The sequence below is a fragment of the Morchella sextelata genome (genome assembly GCF_020137385.1).
Source record: "Morchella sextelata strain SCLS chromosome Unknown scls_13, whole genome shotgun sequence".
Lineage (NCBI taxonomy): Eukaryota > Fungi > Ascomycota > Pezizomycetes > Pezizales > Morchellaceae > Morchella > Morchella sextelata.
In genome coordinates, this window is record NW_025408628.1 from 490037 (window position 1) to 504799 (window position 14763).

General features: G+C 45.4%; 6 protein-coding genes across 6 annotated transcripts; 2 read left to right on the forward strand and 4 right to left on the reverse strand.

Annotated features, from left to right (window-relative positions):
- Positions 1–652: 652 nt before the first annotated feature.
- Positions 653–2450, reverse strand: H6S33_002504 (uncharacterized protein; the record flags this gene model as incomplete). The annotated part of the gene is made up of 3 exons (XM_044833848.1): positions 653–883; positions 950–2014; positions 2079–2450. The coding sequence occupies 3 exons, from the start codon at positions 2448–2450 to the stop codon at positions 653–655; spliced, it is 1668 nt and encodes a 555-aa protein (XP_044692665.1).
- A 243-nt stretch (positions 2451–2693) lies between these two features.
- H6S33_002505 (uncharacterized protein) lies at positions 2694–4497 on the forward strand (the record flags this gene model as incomplete). The annotated part of the gene is made up of 4 exons (XM_044833849.1): positions 2694–2771; positions 2845–2895; positions 2962–3953; positions 4005–4497. 4 exons carry the CDS (start codon positions 2694–2696, stop codon positions 4495–4497), a joined length of 1614 nt encoding a protein of 537 aa, XP_044692666.1.
- A 432-nt stretch (positions 4498–4929) lies between these two features.
- H6S33_002506 (uncharacterized protein) lies at positions 4930–5807 on the reverse strand (the record flags this gene model as incomplete). The annotated part of the gene is made up of 5 exons (XM_044833850.1): positions 4930–5181; positions 5252–5423; positions 5508–5594; positions 5683–5718; positions 5773–5807. The coding sequence occupies 5 exons, from the start codon at positions 5805–5807 to the stop codon at positions 4930–4932; spliced, it is 582 nt and encodes a 193-aa protein (XP_044692667.1).
- A 922-nt stretch (positions 5808–6729) lies between these two features.
- Positions 6730–7425, forward strand: H6S33_002507 (uncharacterized protein; the record flags this gene model as incomplete). Its single annotated transcript, XM_044833851.1, has 4 exons — positions 6730–6734; positions 6772–6873; positions 6930–6977; positions 7095–7425. The coding sequence occupies 4 exons, from the start codon at positions 6730–6732 to the stop codon at positions 7423–7425; spliced, it is 486 nt and encodes a 161-aa protein (XP_044692668.1).
- A 2985-nt stretch (positions 7426–10410) lies between these two features.
- Positions 10411–11265, reverse strand: H6S33_002508 (uncharacterized protein; the record flags this gene model as incomplete). The annotated part of the gene is made up of 2 exons (XM_044833852.1): positions 10411–10695; positions 10849–11265. The coding sequence occupies 2 exons, from the start codon at positions 11263–11265 to the stop codon at positions 10411–10413; spliced, it is 702 nt and encodes a 233-aa protein (XP_044692669.1).
- Positions 11266–12200: 935 nt separating this feature from the next.
- Positions 12201–14471, reverse strand: H6S33_002509 (uncharacterized protein; the record flags this gene model as incomplete). The annotated part of the gene is made up of 5 exons (XM_044833854.1): positions 12201–13065; positions 13116–13195; positions 13250–13483; positions 13646–13711; positions 13791–14471. 5 exons carry the CDS (start codon positions 14469–14471, stop codon positions 12201–12203), a joined length of 1926 nt encoding a protein of 641 aa, XP_044692670.1.
- Positions 14472–14763: the final 292 nt, after the last annotated feature.

Sequence of the window (14763 nt, forward strand, 5' to 3'; positions counted from 1 at the left end):
ACTTAAATTGCGATCGTTTTATGCCTACATGTAATTTTGCTGTCTAGCTGCATGTATTTTTCAAAATTCTAGGTATCTCCAAGGCCGAGTGATAAGTTGTGAGTATACCCATCGAACATACATGTATTAAGGCCCTTACATGTTCTGTAATAGGCACAGGCATTTGTTGAAAACCAGTTAAATTAACATACTCCGTTGAGACTATCGCCTGCCTCACATTATAGTGAACTAGGCCACGCTGACCGATGGTGATTTTCTGTGGTTCCGGAGGTCATTGTACCGACAGGCTTAGGCGGGGACGTTCTTGATATGTACATGGATACATGTACATATCTAGGCCTTTTCCCTTTTTGAAAACCAAATAATGTAAAGGCGGTAAATTTTAGATATAAAACGTCGAAATTCTAGTTTGACGAAGATGACTATAGTTAGTACTGTATACCTGAGAGTAAAAGGATAGTGTTTCTTGGCTACTCTGGCCCTATGAGAGGTCATTCATTACTACATAGGCTTCTCACTGCGTTGTAGAGCGCGGGAAACATCCCAATAACGCAAATATTTAAGCCACAAGACTCTAGTAATTACATATATACACAGCATATTTACCTTCCCGGAAACAAAATTAAAGACATAACTTTTGATACCCACTTTCTCACTTTGCACCTGGTTGCAAAAATCTTGACAATGCTGGCCCAAGTTCTTCTGCCTTCGACGTCGAAGGTAATCCTTGCTGCCTCTTCGCACGCTCTTTTCTCATCTCTTCGAACTTCAACCTCTTTTCATCGATTATGTTCTTCTCTCCCTTCTTACGGAGATACCGGCGAAGAGCAGAGTTCTTGCCACGTTGTTTTCGTTTCCCTTCTACCCCCATCTTTTTATCTGCCTATATTTATGAATGACTCATTAGCAACCGCCATATATCAACCTATTATCATAGACTGCGACTTACAGCACTGGCCCCCTTTACGTTCTCCTCGTATTCTTTCTTTCTGACATCGTGACTCGCGTTGTCAATCCTTCCTATAAAGTCTGGCTCAAGCGAAATCATCTCTGGCTTCAACTTATTCAATAAGGCCTTGATTTCTCCCTCTTGTCTTTGTTTCTTCGTCTCGTAAGGATTAATTTCCAAAGCATCGAAATTAGGTTCGCCAGATCCAGGTACAATGAGCGACGAGAATCCGTCTGCGTGACCAACACCCAGCACATCGTCGAAAGGACAGAAACGAACCCGGTTGATCGCAGAACCTTCTTGAAGATGCGTAAGGTATGGACTGTTTTGTTTAACTTTGAGAGCGTCTTTCCATACAGTTACATGCGGGCCCCAGCCTACGCCGAGCAGTCCAGTCTCGGAGATGTGTAGCGAAGACGCAGGGGTGGGAGTAAAGTAGGAATGTACCTCTTTATACGTTCGGATATCGAAGATATTCATTCGGGCATCAGCACCGGCAGTGACCATGTAGTGGCCACCCCTGTCTATCGCAAGAGCACGGACTGGGCCTCGGTTTGTGAGCATCTTGACCAGCGGGGTGTTCATATTAGGTGACCAAAGAGTAACGGATCCATTTGCGTGACCAATATTAATGATGGCGTTTCGTTGATTCATAGCCATACTGGAGGGTGCCCCGAGTCTAGTCCTGAATTCCGCGATGAGAGCACCCGTTGTAGTGTCTTGATATTTCAACCACCCACTCATACCAACCGTTGCTAGGATAAAATGATACGGAAGGAACTCCATGTTTGTGACTTCAACATGGGATTTGAGGCAATGTATTTCAACACCAGCATGATCATAGATGTAGGTATATTTCTTTTGAGCGACGGCAAAGAATTGTTCGTTGTGGAGCCATTTGACGTCCCGTACTGTCTCCTTAAGCTGTAGCTCTGTGCCTATCTTGCCCTCTCGCCAGTCAAAGGCGGCGACATGTCCCTTCAGCCCTCCAAGAAGCAAATACCGCCCGTTTCGAGTGTAATCCATGGCGTATGGTCCGAATAGCGGGAGTTTCAAATCAAAGCCCTATTGGTCGGAGCTCATTAATACAAAACTCCCGCAGGGTAAACCATTTAGAAGACGGCCATACCTTTTGAGCAGTAGATACATCTACTGCCTGTACCAAATCTTTCTGAGAAAACTTGTAGGTCCTCTCCATCCCCTCAGCCTCTACATATCCCTGCTGCTCCTCCATCAACATCTCCGCATCTTTGGCATTTGTTGCAGCGGCCTTGTATCGATATTCAAGTTTTTTCAACTTTCCTCGGAGTTTCTTATCCTTAATGTTTTTGACGGCAATTTGGTCACCGCGACCATATTCCGCGAGCGCCGCCTGGAGTTCCTCTGGTGTGCGGCCGTTGTCATTTTTAGAGTTCGATCGTTTCGATTTTGAGGTAGGCGCGGTCAGGGCCTTATTTGTCTGTGCAGGCGCACTGGTCTCTGCAAGTTGTTGAGTCGACATAATTGCTGTATAGTCCCTGGTACTTCTCGCGCAAACAAAAGCTTCAATCCTACCTGCAAAAAAAAGTTCAAGGCGCCAAGATTTACATGTAGAGCCGGGTAATGATTATCTGATTGGATTGAATCTTATCGGCTGCCAACGTCGCCGCAAGTCTAATTGAGAGAGAGTCTCCTTAGAGAGATATAGGTGCATTTTGGACCCCGCCATCCTACCCCACGATTTGCATCCCAGTTATCGCCCACCATGGTTCTAGCAGATTTAGGAAAACGTATTACCAGTGCTGTGTCCGAATTGGCACACTCGAATGTCGTCGATGAGAAGGTACAGCTCGCGCGTTTTAGGCATACAGTTACAAGGGCTGCTTTGTAGGGTCTTAGTGCTGATTCAATTATAGGTTTTCGACGGAATGCTCAAAGAGATTTGCTCTGCGCTGATTGAAGCTGATGTAGGCACTTGCCACCATACCCCCGAATTAGTCCCATCTTTTTAAATAACTAACGACAACACATAGGTTAACGTCAAGCTTGTCAGCGGTCTCCGAAAATCCATAAAACACGCCGTCAACTTCAAAGAGCTACCCCCAGCTGCGAACAAGAAAAGACTCATTCAAAAAGCCGTTTTCGACGAACTCGTTAAGCTTGTAGACCCTCACAATGAACCCTTCAAGCCCAAAAAGGGCCGCTCAAATGTCATCATGTTCGTTGGTCTACAAGGTTCTGGAAAGACTACAACGTGTACGAAGCTGGCTCGACACTATCAAGCCCGAGGGTTCAAAGCCTGTTTGGTCTGCGCGGATACCTTCCGTGCCGGTGCTTTCGACCAGCTGAAGCAGAACGCAACGAAGGCGAAAATCCCATACTACGGTTCTTATACCGAAACGGATCCGGTGAAGGTAGCAAGGGAGGGTGTGGACAAATTCAAAAAAGAGAAATTCGATATTATCATTGTGGATACATCTGGACGTCATCAACAAGAGAAGGAGCTATTTGCAGAGATGGTACAGATCCAGCAGGCGGTGAAGCCAGATCAGACGATCATGGTTCTTGATGCGTCTATCGGACAGGCTGCAGAGGCTCAAAGCAAAGCTTTCAAAGAGAGCGCAGATTTTGGTGCTATTATCATCACAAAGACCGACGGCCACGCCGCTGGCGGAGGAGCTATTTCTGCGGTTGCTGCAACACGAACACCAATTGTTTTCATCGGTACGGGTGAGCATATGCTAGATCTCGAACGATTTGCGCCTCAACCGTTCGTTTCAAAGCTACTTGGTATGGGTGATATGCAAGGATTGGTTGAACATGTTCAGAGTCTCAAATTAGACCAAAAGGATACTATGAAGCACATACAGGAGGGTATCTTTACAGTTAGAGACCTGCGCGATCAACTGGGAAATATCATGAAAATGGGCCCTCTCAGCAAAATGGCGGGTATGATTCCTGGTTTATCCCAAATGATGGGTGATGTTGGTGACGAAGAGGGCTCAATGAAATTAAAACGCATGATGTACTTTCTCTACTCTAAAATTTTCTCACTCGATTTTCTAACACAATATAGTTATATCATGGACTCAATGACCGAGAAAGAACTCGACTCAGATGGTAAATGTTTCACCGCCCAACCAACTCGCATGATCCGTATAGCCCATGGGTCTGGTACCTCAGTCCGTGAAGTTGAGGACGTCCTCACTCAACACAGAATGATGGCAGGTATGGCAAAGAAAATGGGCAAGAACATGGCAAATATGCAGAAGGCTGGTGGTGGCATGTCCGGCCAAAATCAAAAGCAGCAAATGGCAGCCATGCAGCGACGAATGCAGAGCATGGGCGGTGCTGGTGGCGCTGGTGGAATGCCAAACATGGCGGATATGATGAAGATGCTTGGTGGTGCCGGAGGTGCGGGTGGGATGCCGGGGATGGGTGGTGCCGGGGGAGCAAATCCGTTTGCAGGCATGGACATGCAAGCTATGATGCAGCAATTCGGAGGGATGATGGGCGGCGGTGGATTAGGGAATTTGATGGGTGGAGGCGGTGGCAGAGGGAGAAGATAAGTTAAATACTTTGTTAACTAGCGCGATGGAAATCAAGACTGGACTCAATTATGGATATTGGTTTTGGTAGTGACACACACTAATCTTGTAAATATTGTCATTGGGAATTGGCTATAATGGATGAAATATATGGCGTTTTGGGGTTTCTGGAACGTTTTTTTTTTCTTTTCCTTTTGATATCAAGTACTAGCGTTTCAGTGTTGGACAATGGATATAATTTGGACCAGCCATTTACAGTCAATTCTGTGGATTATGACATAAAACTACACCTCACGCCAACAAAGAAAATCACTGAACTTTTTGAAACCCATATCATTCCATTCCATTCCCACCCTGATGCATTGAAATTTCCTCTCGTATAGAAAATTAAGTTGGTACTGGACAGATGCTTTTTTATTTTTATTTTGGTGGAGACGAAGAAAGGCGTGAAATTTACTCCTCCTCCTCTTCCTCCTCACCGTCACCCTTGGACTCGGCGGCCTTGGCCTTCTTTCTCCTGTTGCGTCCGTGGCGCCCGCCACCGAAGGGTGAAGAGAGAGCGAAGTCAATGTGCTTCTGGGAGTCGAGACGAACGATGAAGGAAGGAACGTTGACGATCTGCTTTCCAACACGGATGTGACGCTGGCGGATGAGGACACGAGCGTGGTGGATGGACTTGGCAAGTCCGAGCTTGTAAACCTGGGTCTATAATGGAAGGGCGGAGTTAGTAAACGGAAAAAGGACTTCCAGTAGAAATTCGATGCTGGGAATGTACCTGGAGACGACGTTCCAAGAAATCATCGACACAGAGAGCCAAGACGTAATCGAGCTTCATGCGGGAGTCGTCCAAGACACCAACACGGACCAGACGACGAATCAAGGCGTTACCCTCGAAAAGACGCTTGGGGTCCTTCTCGTCAAGAGTCAAAAGCTGACGGGCAGCACGACTATTCAATATCCATCAGCGACCAGAATTCCCCAAACATATAACAACCCCCCTGCCATAACCCAAAAAGCCAGAAAATCCGTACCGAATCTTGGAAAGGGTAAGCTGGACCCTCCAGACCTCTCTCTTGTTGCGGAGACCATATTCACCAACGGTCTTCAACTCAGCATCGCTAATTGTGAAAAAATTGGTTAGTTCGGACTGTCGAAAAAATGCATATTTGAGACATGAGAATGAGCACGCTCAAATCTCAGTGGTACTCACAGACGCGCAGACTCGAAGGGACGACGCGGGACCTGTATAATTTTATGTTAGATTTTTCATCAGCATTTCACTATTGATGGGGGTACTTATTGTAGGTCTTGGAGTAGGAACGAGGGGCCATGCTGTATCGTTAGGGTTGCTGAATTGATACGAATAACTGTCGTTTGTTTGAGGGAAGTTACTATCCAGGACTTTAACTTCGAAATGTTCCTTGGTGGTGCGCCTGGATCAGTGTGTGACTGTTTTTCGCCAAAGGGCTTGAGACCCTGCAGGTGGTAGGGTAACCGGATATTACAGGGTTAGGGTAGAGTAGATAACTTGATCAATAGAATTCGTAGATACAAGCGTTGATCGAATATACTATTAAAATAAATATACATATGTGTATTCAAATGCGAAATTCTAGAGTTCGGGTTACAGGAACTTGAGTTAATCGTATTCTGGAAATGACATTTTCCACGAGCTTGGAGCCCGGGATCCATGATATTAAGGGGATATACACCACCCCTATCATCTGTGGTTTCTTCGGAGTTAGATTCCATAGGAGACCTTTTGAATTGATTTGTTCTCAATCGTTAGAGATGGGCCCGTTAGCACTAGCTAATGCCAACAAGTGCTTAAGTGTTGAAGCAGGAAGCTTGGGTCTGTGATCGTGCAATGTTTTGAACGATGCCGTTGCTCGAATGATAATTAGCAATTGTCTCGTAACTTTTTCCTTTGCACTAAATACAACCCGTTTACTCGCAATTAATGAATTAAAAAAAAAAAATCCGTTTACTCTATGCTAGAAGAAACCAGTTTTTCTATCATTACCTCCTGCAGTAACTTCAACCTTGCTATTTCTAGACACTTACCCGGAGGAGTACTAAAAGCAGTCACACACGGACCCAACCCCACACAATGGAATATTTCCGAGCTGTAAGTTCAATATCATCAACAATTGAATCTGTCAAAAAAACCTACACGACAAACGCCCAACAATAAACCCCTCCAACAACGCCGATATAAGCAAAAATGTAGGTGTTTTGCTGCCCGATCAGATAATGTCGTAAAGCTACAGATTTTAATTTTGTTTTCGGCTTTAGGGGTCACTCTGGTGGTATTCGTTCCGGTACTAGATATGCCTTCTCTCGCGACTTCCGCAAGAAGGGTATGATCGCTTTGTCTACCTACCTCAAGGTTTACAGGTTTGTCAGAATTTTGCCGCTCTAGCGAGATAACCAATTCCTAATGAATATCATAGAGTCGGTGACATCGTCGACATCAAGGCCAACGGTGCCGTCCAGAAGGGGTCAGTTTAAACATTCCACGAACTGTAACGTTCGCAAAAACATCCGGAGATCTTGCGCTCAGGATGTTCATTCCCATCGAATGAACAGTACCGCTGACTTGATCTCCTCGACCATAGTATGCCCCACAAGGTCTACCACGGAAAGACCGGTGTCGTCTACAACGTCACCAAGTCTGCCCTCGGTGTCATCATCTACAAGAAGGTCGGCAACCGCTTTATCGAGAAGCGCGTTAACGTTCGCATCGAGCACGTCAACCACTCCAAGTGCAGAACCGAGTTCGTCAACCGTGTCAAGGCCAACGCCGAGAAGAAGCGCCAGGCCAGGGAACAGGGCACCCACATTCACTTGAAGAGGCAGCCCGTCCAGCCCCGTGAGGAGCGCACCGTCTGTGCCAAGGACAACCTTCCCGAGACCGTTACCCCCATCCCATACGAGACCACCATCTAAGCGCAACTTGGCTGGGGCTGTTGGAGGGAATTTTTCTTCGGGTGTTAAATAAAATAAAAGTTAACAACTGGGTTCGGGCCATTTCTTTGGATTAGCAGGTGTTTACAGTGATCTTTTCTGTTTAAATATACGGACTTCGAGGATCACTATTATGGTATCCTTTTTTACCTCTACAGGGCTAAGTTTCTCAACAATCTTGTGGATTTCTAGAGTCCTTTCCAAAATTCAACAATAATATCCGTGACTAGCTTAAGAAATCCTTATTAAAATGTAGTTACAACATTCTTTCGATACACATGATCGCTCGCTCCTAAAATCATTGTATTCGTCCGTCCACGGGTGGCCAGATGGAATAAGCCTATACATAGCTAACGGACATGTGAATGGCGTTATTATATTGCGATTTAATGCCGAAGACTCGATATTTGTACGAACTGTTTATGATAATATATATTCTTGCCTAGTTTCTTTGCCCTTAACCGCAAGAATTCCCTCCAGGAAACCGTACATGTTACTATCCTAAACTGGACTCAGAAAAACTGCAAGTACATTTTATCATTGAGTTCTGCGTCGGAATGTTTTTATTAAACTTCCTTTCTCAGCCTTGGTTGAGGAAAAACCCATAACCATAAAGCTCCCTAATCACCGAGTGATATACCATGTCTCGAAGGATTTTTGTTTGTTTAATTCATTAATTGCATGCAACCATGTCTCGAAGGTCAATCGTCAGGTCACTCTAGGGTTAGCTTAATTATACGAGAAAACGGAAATGAAGATTCTCTTTCTTGGTAGTGAGTGCATTTGTATAAACCAAGCCCAGTGCTACCATCTTTATGGCTATTTACTTCTTATACCTTGAGGTCCGGTCAGGGATACGTATACATTTGTGCCAATTGCAAGCCAATGTCTTATAATCTATTCTCAGAAGTGGGCAAGAGTGAGAGATTGAGTTCTCTCATACTGTCCAGAAGGGGCGGGTTCTGTGAAGCTCGAGACCCAGCGACCCATAAAGTTACTCCGTAAATACTATGTCAGGAGGCATGGCTATGCTTAAATTTCTTGCTTTTTGTCTTCACATCTACAAAATACACAGTGAAGATTCCTGGTGCAGAAGCAAAGATATTAAACTAAACCGAATTAATTCAACGTCAACTCATGGTATTCTCAGTCTAAAATCAATATTTTTCGAGAGAAAAATCCCTCAAAAGGAAATTAATCGACTGATATTAGCATCCGTATACGATAGCTTCATACCCAACTTATTACTCAACCATGTGGAAACGCTACGAATTTCTACCTAGACAATTTGCTAGGCGAATTACTACATGAAATTCCTCTGAAAAGAAAGGATGCAAAGTAAGAACGCAGGATGAATTTGAACACAAGTACTAGTGTTGGATACGATCTGATTAATTTGGTTCAAGTCTTAAGCTCGAAAAACTGTGAACTCCCCTTCTAATATTTTAGGTAGAATGATCTAATAAAGCCCTATGGATCAACTAATTAAGTTTAATCCCAAAGAATCGGATGAATTGAACAAAAGAAAAAAGAAATTTAAATAACTTCATCGAGTGATAATATGTGATTGAAACACTATATTCAATTGCTTTTATGTCATCATGGACACATAAGTGGATCCGGTGCACTCAATTGATAGAGATGAAGTACTCGTGGTAAACACATTACAAATGTTGTACGGCCAGATAAAGTACTATATTAGCACTCAAGTAATTAGAGACCATGTATGTAAAATTTCAATATGCTAAAGAGTTTTGGTTCAGCGTAGGCTTGAGTATTATGCTATCCTAGCATGTTCGTAACTCACAATCCGATAGTAGGGGTTGATATCTCGATCCAAATAGAAAATAAAAAATTTTATTTTGGAAGGAAGCACTAATCCTGACGATACTGAAAATGACCCTTATGATGGCAGCGATCATAGATGGTTTATGGTTACCGATCGAATCTATCCTATCTTAATAGATAAAGTCAATTCTAGTGTCCATGAATTTCGGGTGCCTCGTGTCTCGGGGTGGTCCGGGTTGTACCCCTCGCGGGACCGGGGCACCTGGATACACTGACGGTGACGGTGACTACAGTCCTCTCGCCTCGAGGTTTTCAAGTAACCAGACCACACGGCACCCAGAATTTACATATTTTCCTTTGGATCTTTAGTTTAAGTAAGTACACTTCAAGGTTCTAGCTATGTAGGTAGGGCTAGGGTCGCACCAGGCTTTCGAGTGATATCGCATGATCGAAACACATTTGGGCATGTTTCCTCGCTCTCATTCTGCACTGAAATCTGAGGATATATATGAGCTAACCGACGCTTTGAGTCGTATTAATACGGTTAAAATGTTCTGTAACACCGCATACAAGGGCATCAGCTCTTAATCTTCTTGGGACTTTGTACATGTAGGTATAATTATGTGGTTGCTTCCGACTATTAGAATACTATTGTCGCTATAAAACGGTATGATGTTTTAATCCCTAGTATCTAACAAACCCCTAAATATATCTGACTGTATTGAAACATGAACTATTGGATTGAATATTTGAATTGCCAAGCCACCGGTGTAGTTGAAACAACCTACAATGCAGGAGTTGCTGATGCTACCTGAGTGCATTTTCGAGATGCTATGAGTAAGACATGGAGAGAGGAGGAGGTGTGTTAGATCTAGAGATTGGCGCCTTGTGTTTGTGCGTGTAATAGTCGCGCCGTTTAGTGTTTTATTCACATGGATTCAAACACTTTATAGAAGTCAAGAGGGATAAGAGCTGCTTCTCATCGAATATCGTCTGATTTATCGTCTCGTGGGTGACGAGGGGGCGCAAGTTATAACCTGTCTTAATTAATTGGTGAGCCCTGACCTTTCGATGGTATGGCTCCGATAGCCCCCGCTGACCAGTGACAACTTAGCACTATAGTTCGATGTACCAGATAAATATAATCCTGTTATGCCATGCTATTAATTGGTATCAGAATTATTCTCTAACTTGCCCTCTGTCAAAAACCTCTACTGTCCCATCTCCAACATAATACAGCACTTCCTTTTCTTCTGCGCTGGTATCTCCCACCCCTCGAGTGACCCGGATGACACCACTAACATCCTTCGCGATTCCTGTGTCCAGTAATCGCAATCCTACTGTCCACGCTGCACTATGTGACAGACTAATCACAAATGCTGCATGGTCAATTTCCAGCCTTGTTCTTGGCTCTTGGAGGAATGCGGAATCAGCGTTAACCATGATTATCACTCCGTATGATATCTGTAGATGTTAGTAATCACCACTCCACCAACATTAGTATTGCCGTCTTGAAATATACGTAAGTTCTGAGGAGTATTCTGCTGATAGCCCCTGCTGTAGATTTAGAGTGATAATTCCTTCATCTAGCCAAGTCAAGATTCCAGGGAAACAAACCCTAGCCCAAATGAGCTGTTTAATTGTCCATCGAGGCATTTCTACGCCAGCACCAAATATTCTCTCCCCAGAACTCACAAATACTTCTAGAACAACAGTAACATCAGGTAGATTACGAACCTCCCGTAATTCCATGACCATATCTCCCATCTCGACTACACCCACACTCTCCAGCGCAGCCGATAAAAACTCCGGGTTCTCCAGTATCAGCAACGGCTTTCCGCCTCCTGCCGTAAGACGTCTAACCGCCTGCGAGATACCACTCATAATCCCCTTTATTCCGCCTGTAGCGGATAAAGCTCCGGCAGCAGCGCTACTAGGGCCAGGTGTAGAGGGGGAAAATAACTTGGAGAGCCCATCGACGAATGTGAACCGGTCTTTTGCGCCATATGCAGTGAGGTCAATCCCCTGCGCCATGATTGTAAGCACACCACTAGAGAGACGTAGAGGAACCACGCACTAGCTTCCTGAGACATTCACCATGGAATCCTAGGTCTCTTGTAAAGCTCACGAATACAACAGCTCTCTCACTCGCAGTAAGAGCTTCTTTCAGAAATGCATGTGCAAGCCAGCTCGCACTAGCACCGAGCACGGATGTAACGAGAACCAGTTCATCTTCGCCAGGTAGTGAGGCGTAATGAGGTTTATCTGATGTTCGTGTCATTGCACAATTGTATTTCGGCGCAAATTCGTAAATGGGCGAGGTTATGCACGGGAGACGCGAAGGTTTGGTTATTATATCATTTTTTGTCATGCATGCTAATTTACCCCGCTACTCTAACCTGGGATGATTTGTGGATAGCAGCAGAGCCTCAATCAAATAAACGGAACGCACGGACGTTTGTCGCAAACAAGCATACAGAATAGAACTCCCCTAACCCCTTGATCTACTCATGTTTCTGAACCCTAACCACCTTTTGAACATATCGATAATTAAGAACCCTAACCTCCAATTTTATAGGTGATTGGCCTCACTCAATATGACACACCATCAAACCGCTCTTTGAAGTTAAACAGCGCTTGATAGGGGGAGGCAAGGAGCAACATCGCAGGATGAAAGAAAGAACAATCAAAAGAAAAATAAAACAACAATTCCAGTTCGCCTCTCCAACCCACCACAAATATAAAGAAAGTATTTCAATAACAAAAGCGAAAGTTGATACGAATAACAGACAGAAAACCACTAACCACAGGCCTGAACCAATCCAAAGATGAAACCAAGAGAGAAAAAAGCTAGAAGGAGGGTTGAGCTCGAGGTAAAAAGAGAAGAAAATATGGTAAAAAAAATAATATTACATTCCATATGCAAACTCCGCATTACGCAGTCTAGCCATCAATATTGAGACGCCCCACTATTCAGTGCCCGTAGATGCAGGATCATCTCCAGTACGACGCTTCTTTGCACTTGCGCCGACATCCATTGATGAGGGCCCTTCCTCTGGTGACCTTTTTCTTCCCGTGCCCTCAGAATTTGGGGTGGCATCGTGAACGGGGGAAGCGTTTTTCTTCTCTTCGCTGACTGAAGAGAGAGTTTCTACCGGAGCCACCGGAGCAACGGGAGCAACGGGAGCAACGGGGGCCACAGGGGCAACTGGGGCCACGGGAGCAACGGGAGCGATGGGAGCGATCGAGGCAACTTGGGTAACTGGAACTGGAGCAACTGGAGCAACCGGTGCTACTGGTGCTACTGGTGCAGGTCCCTGTGTAGATGCGATGGAAGGATCAAGATCAAAAATTTGATGCGTAGCCATATCCTCCCACCTCACCATATTATCGTGCGGCCCTTCAGGTTCAGGGTTCTGGCTGCCCTCTTTCGGTCCCCCCTGGGCAACTGCTAAGAAGTCATCGGTAATTTGTTCAAGGGAGGCGCCTGCGAACCCTTCATTAAGTGCTGGATCCAACGCCAATGACCCAGGTGCAGGCGATTGGTCAGACGAAGGCATGACAGTATCTTGACTGTTGCCCCAACCGGCTAGGAGACTTTGCATAAGCAAGTCTGTCGTACTGGCGTTGTTGTTATGGTTATTGGTGTTGGTATTGGTATGAGGATTGGTGTTGTTATTGACGTTGATATTTCCCTTGGAAGAGCCATCCTGGCTCGACTCCTCCTCCTCGCCTTCCTTGGTTTCACCGGAAGAACGTGGAGGTTTGGGTCTCTGGCGGGGGCGAGCTTTGAAGCCGGCCGATTCATATCTTTCTGGAAATGCATTTCGGAATCTGGGAGTATTAGCTACTGAGGTTAACAAACGGAGATATGAGCCCCATACCGATCACGAAGATCTGTGCCTCGACGGTGATTTAAGTTTAACTGTGGGTCATTTTGTATCTTTGACCAAGAAGCTCCGTGCTACCCATCGTTAGTACCCCTAACCCTTCGAAAATAAATCACAGAAGAACTCACAATTTGAAATCCTTGAAGAAGACGCGAATCTTCATCTTGTGTAAATTCTCTCCTTTCACGACGCTGTACTTTCGGAAAACTCTTTGGAATTCCAAGTTTTTCTAGGACCTGGGCATGGTGAAGCTCTGTCCTCGTAGCTTTCCTTTTTCCCTTATCACTGTCTGGTGCCTTTGGCGTTCTGGGTGCTACCGGGGAAACCGCAACCGGTTCGACTGGAGTAGCAGCAGGTCGTGACTGTGAACCTGTATCAGACTCTTCTCCTGACCCTCGTGCGTTCGCTTTTTTATATTCTTTTGGGAAACACGTGCGAAACCTAACCCACTAGATTAGTATTTCAGGCAGGGTAACGTAAAATGATAGATATCTCAAGGGACCAAACCTGTCTTTCAAGTCTACAGATGAACGACCGTTAAAGTGAAACTGAGCATCGTCGAGAACTTTTTTCCAATTACCAACACCGTGCTGGGGAGAAACCAAAATATTAGCGTCCATGTTGCCACACCAAAATTACGCGCGAAAAAAAAGGAAAGAAAATGCCTACAATATGACATCCTTTGATCAAATCATTAGTTTCCTCCTCTGTCCATTTCCTTCTTGCCCTTCGATTTGAGCTTTTCCCTCCGACCGACGAAGACGTGGGTCTATTAGGTGTTGTTGCTCCTTTGGACGACTGACCCTCGGTTGTCGCCAGTGCGGATGGTAGAAGCGCTGGATACGACCGGCTTCCTGATGGAGTTGCATTATGGTCTTGGCGGTTCTCCGCCGCCGCCGCATTCTCTTTCTCGCTCTTTACTGTATCGATATCCATTGATGGGGCCATGGGTGCAGGCTGAGGCTTCATTCGCGCTGTTAAAGTTATGGATTCCTCAAGCCCATCCTGCGCATCTTGACGTTGTGAAGGTTCTTTCGGCACGTCTGTCGGGGAAGACTGCTGCTGTTGTTGTGGGTTATGCTGTTGATGCTGCTGTTGCTGTTGATGATGCTGCTGCTGCTGCTGTTGTTGCTGCTGCTGCTGAGATGTCTGTGACTGTTGTTGCTGTTGCTGATTCGGTTCTCGCCGACCCTGTTGGTATTGTGGAGAGCTGTACGCATCTTGACTCGTGGATGGTTCGAGCGGCGCCGGACGATCTCTCGGCTGAGAGTCGGACCCGGAAGGGTAGGGAGGAACGTCGCGGATTGGGGGCAGGTTGAGAGCAGCCAAAAGATGGCTGGACATGTCCATTGTGGAGTTGAAAACGCAGCTACAAAGCTGGGACTACTGTAATTGAATATCGGCAAACCGTAAATGTAAGCGGGAGGAGGAAGGCAAAAAAGTGGTAGTAATGGTGGTTGGTAGTGGGGGGGTGGTGGGCGAAGGAAAGCGTGACAAGGCAAGAAGACAGAGGAAGGGTGGAGGTGCTTGTTACTTGGGCGGCCAAAGACCCAGTAGCGACAATAAGCCGCAGAAGAAGGGAACAGGAGCGGTTGTGTACCCCAGCCCGTTACATAATCGGTCAACACCGGCAAGGAAGCAA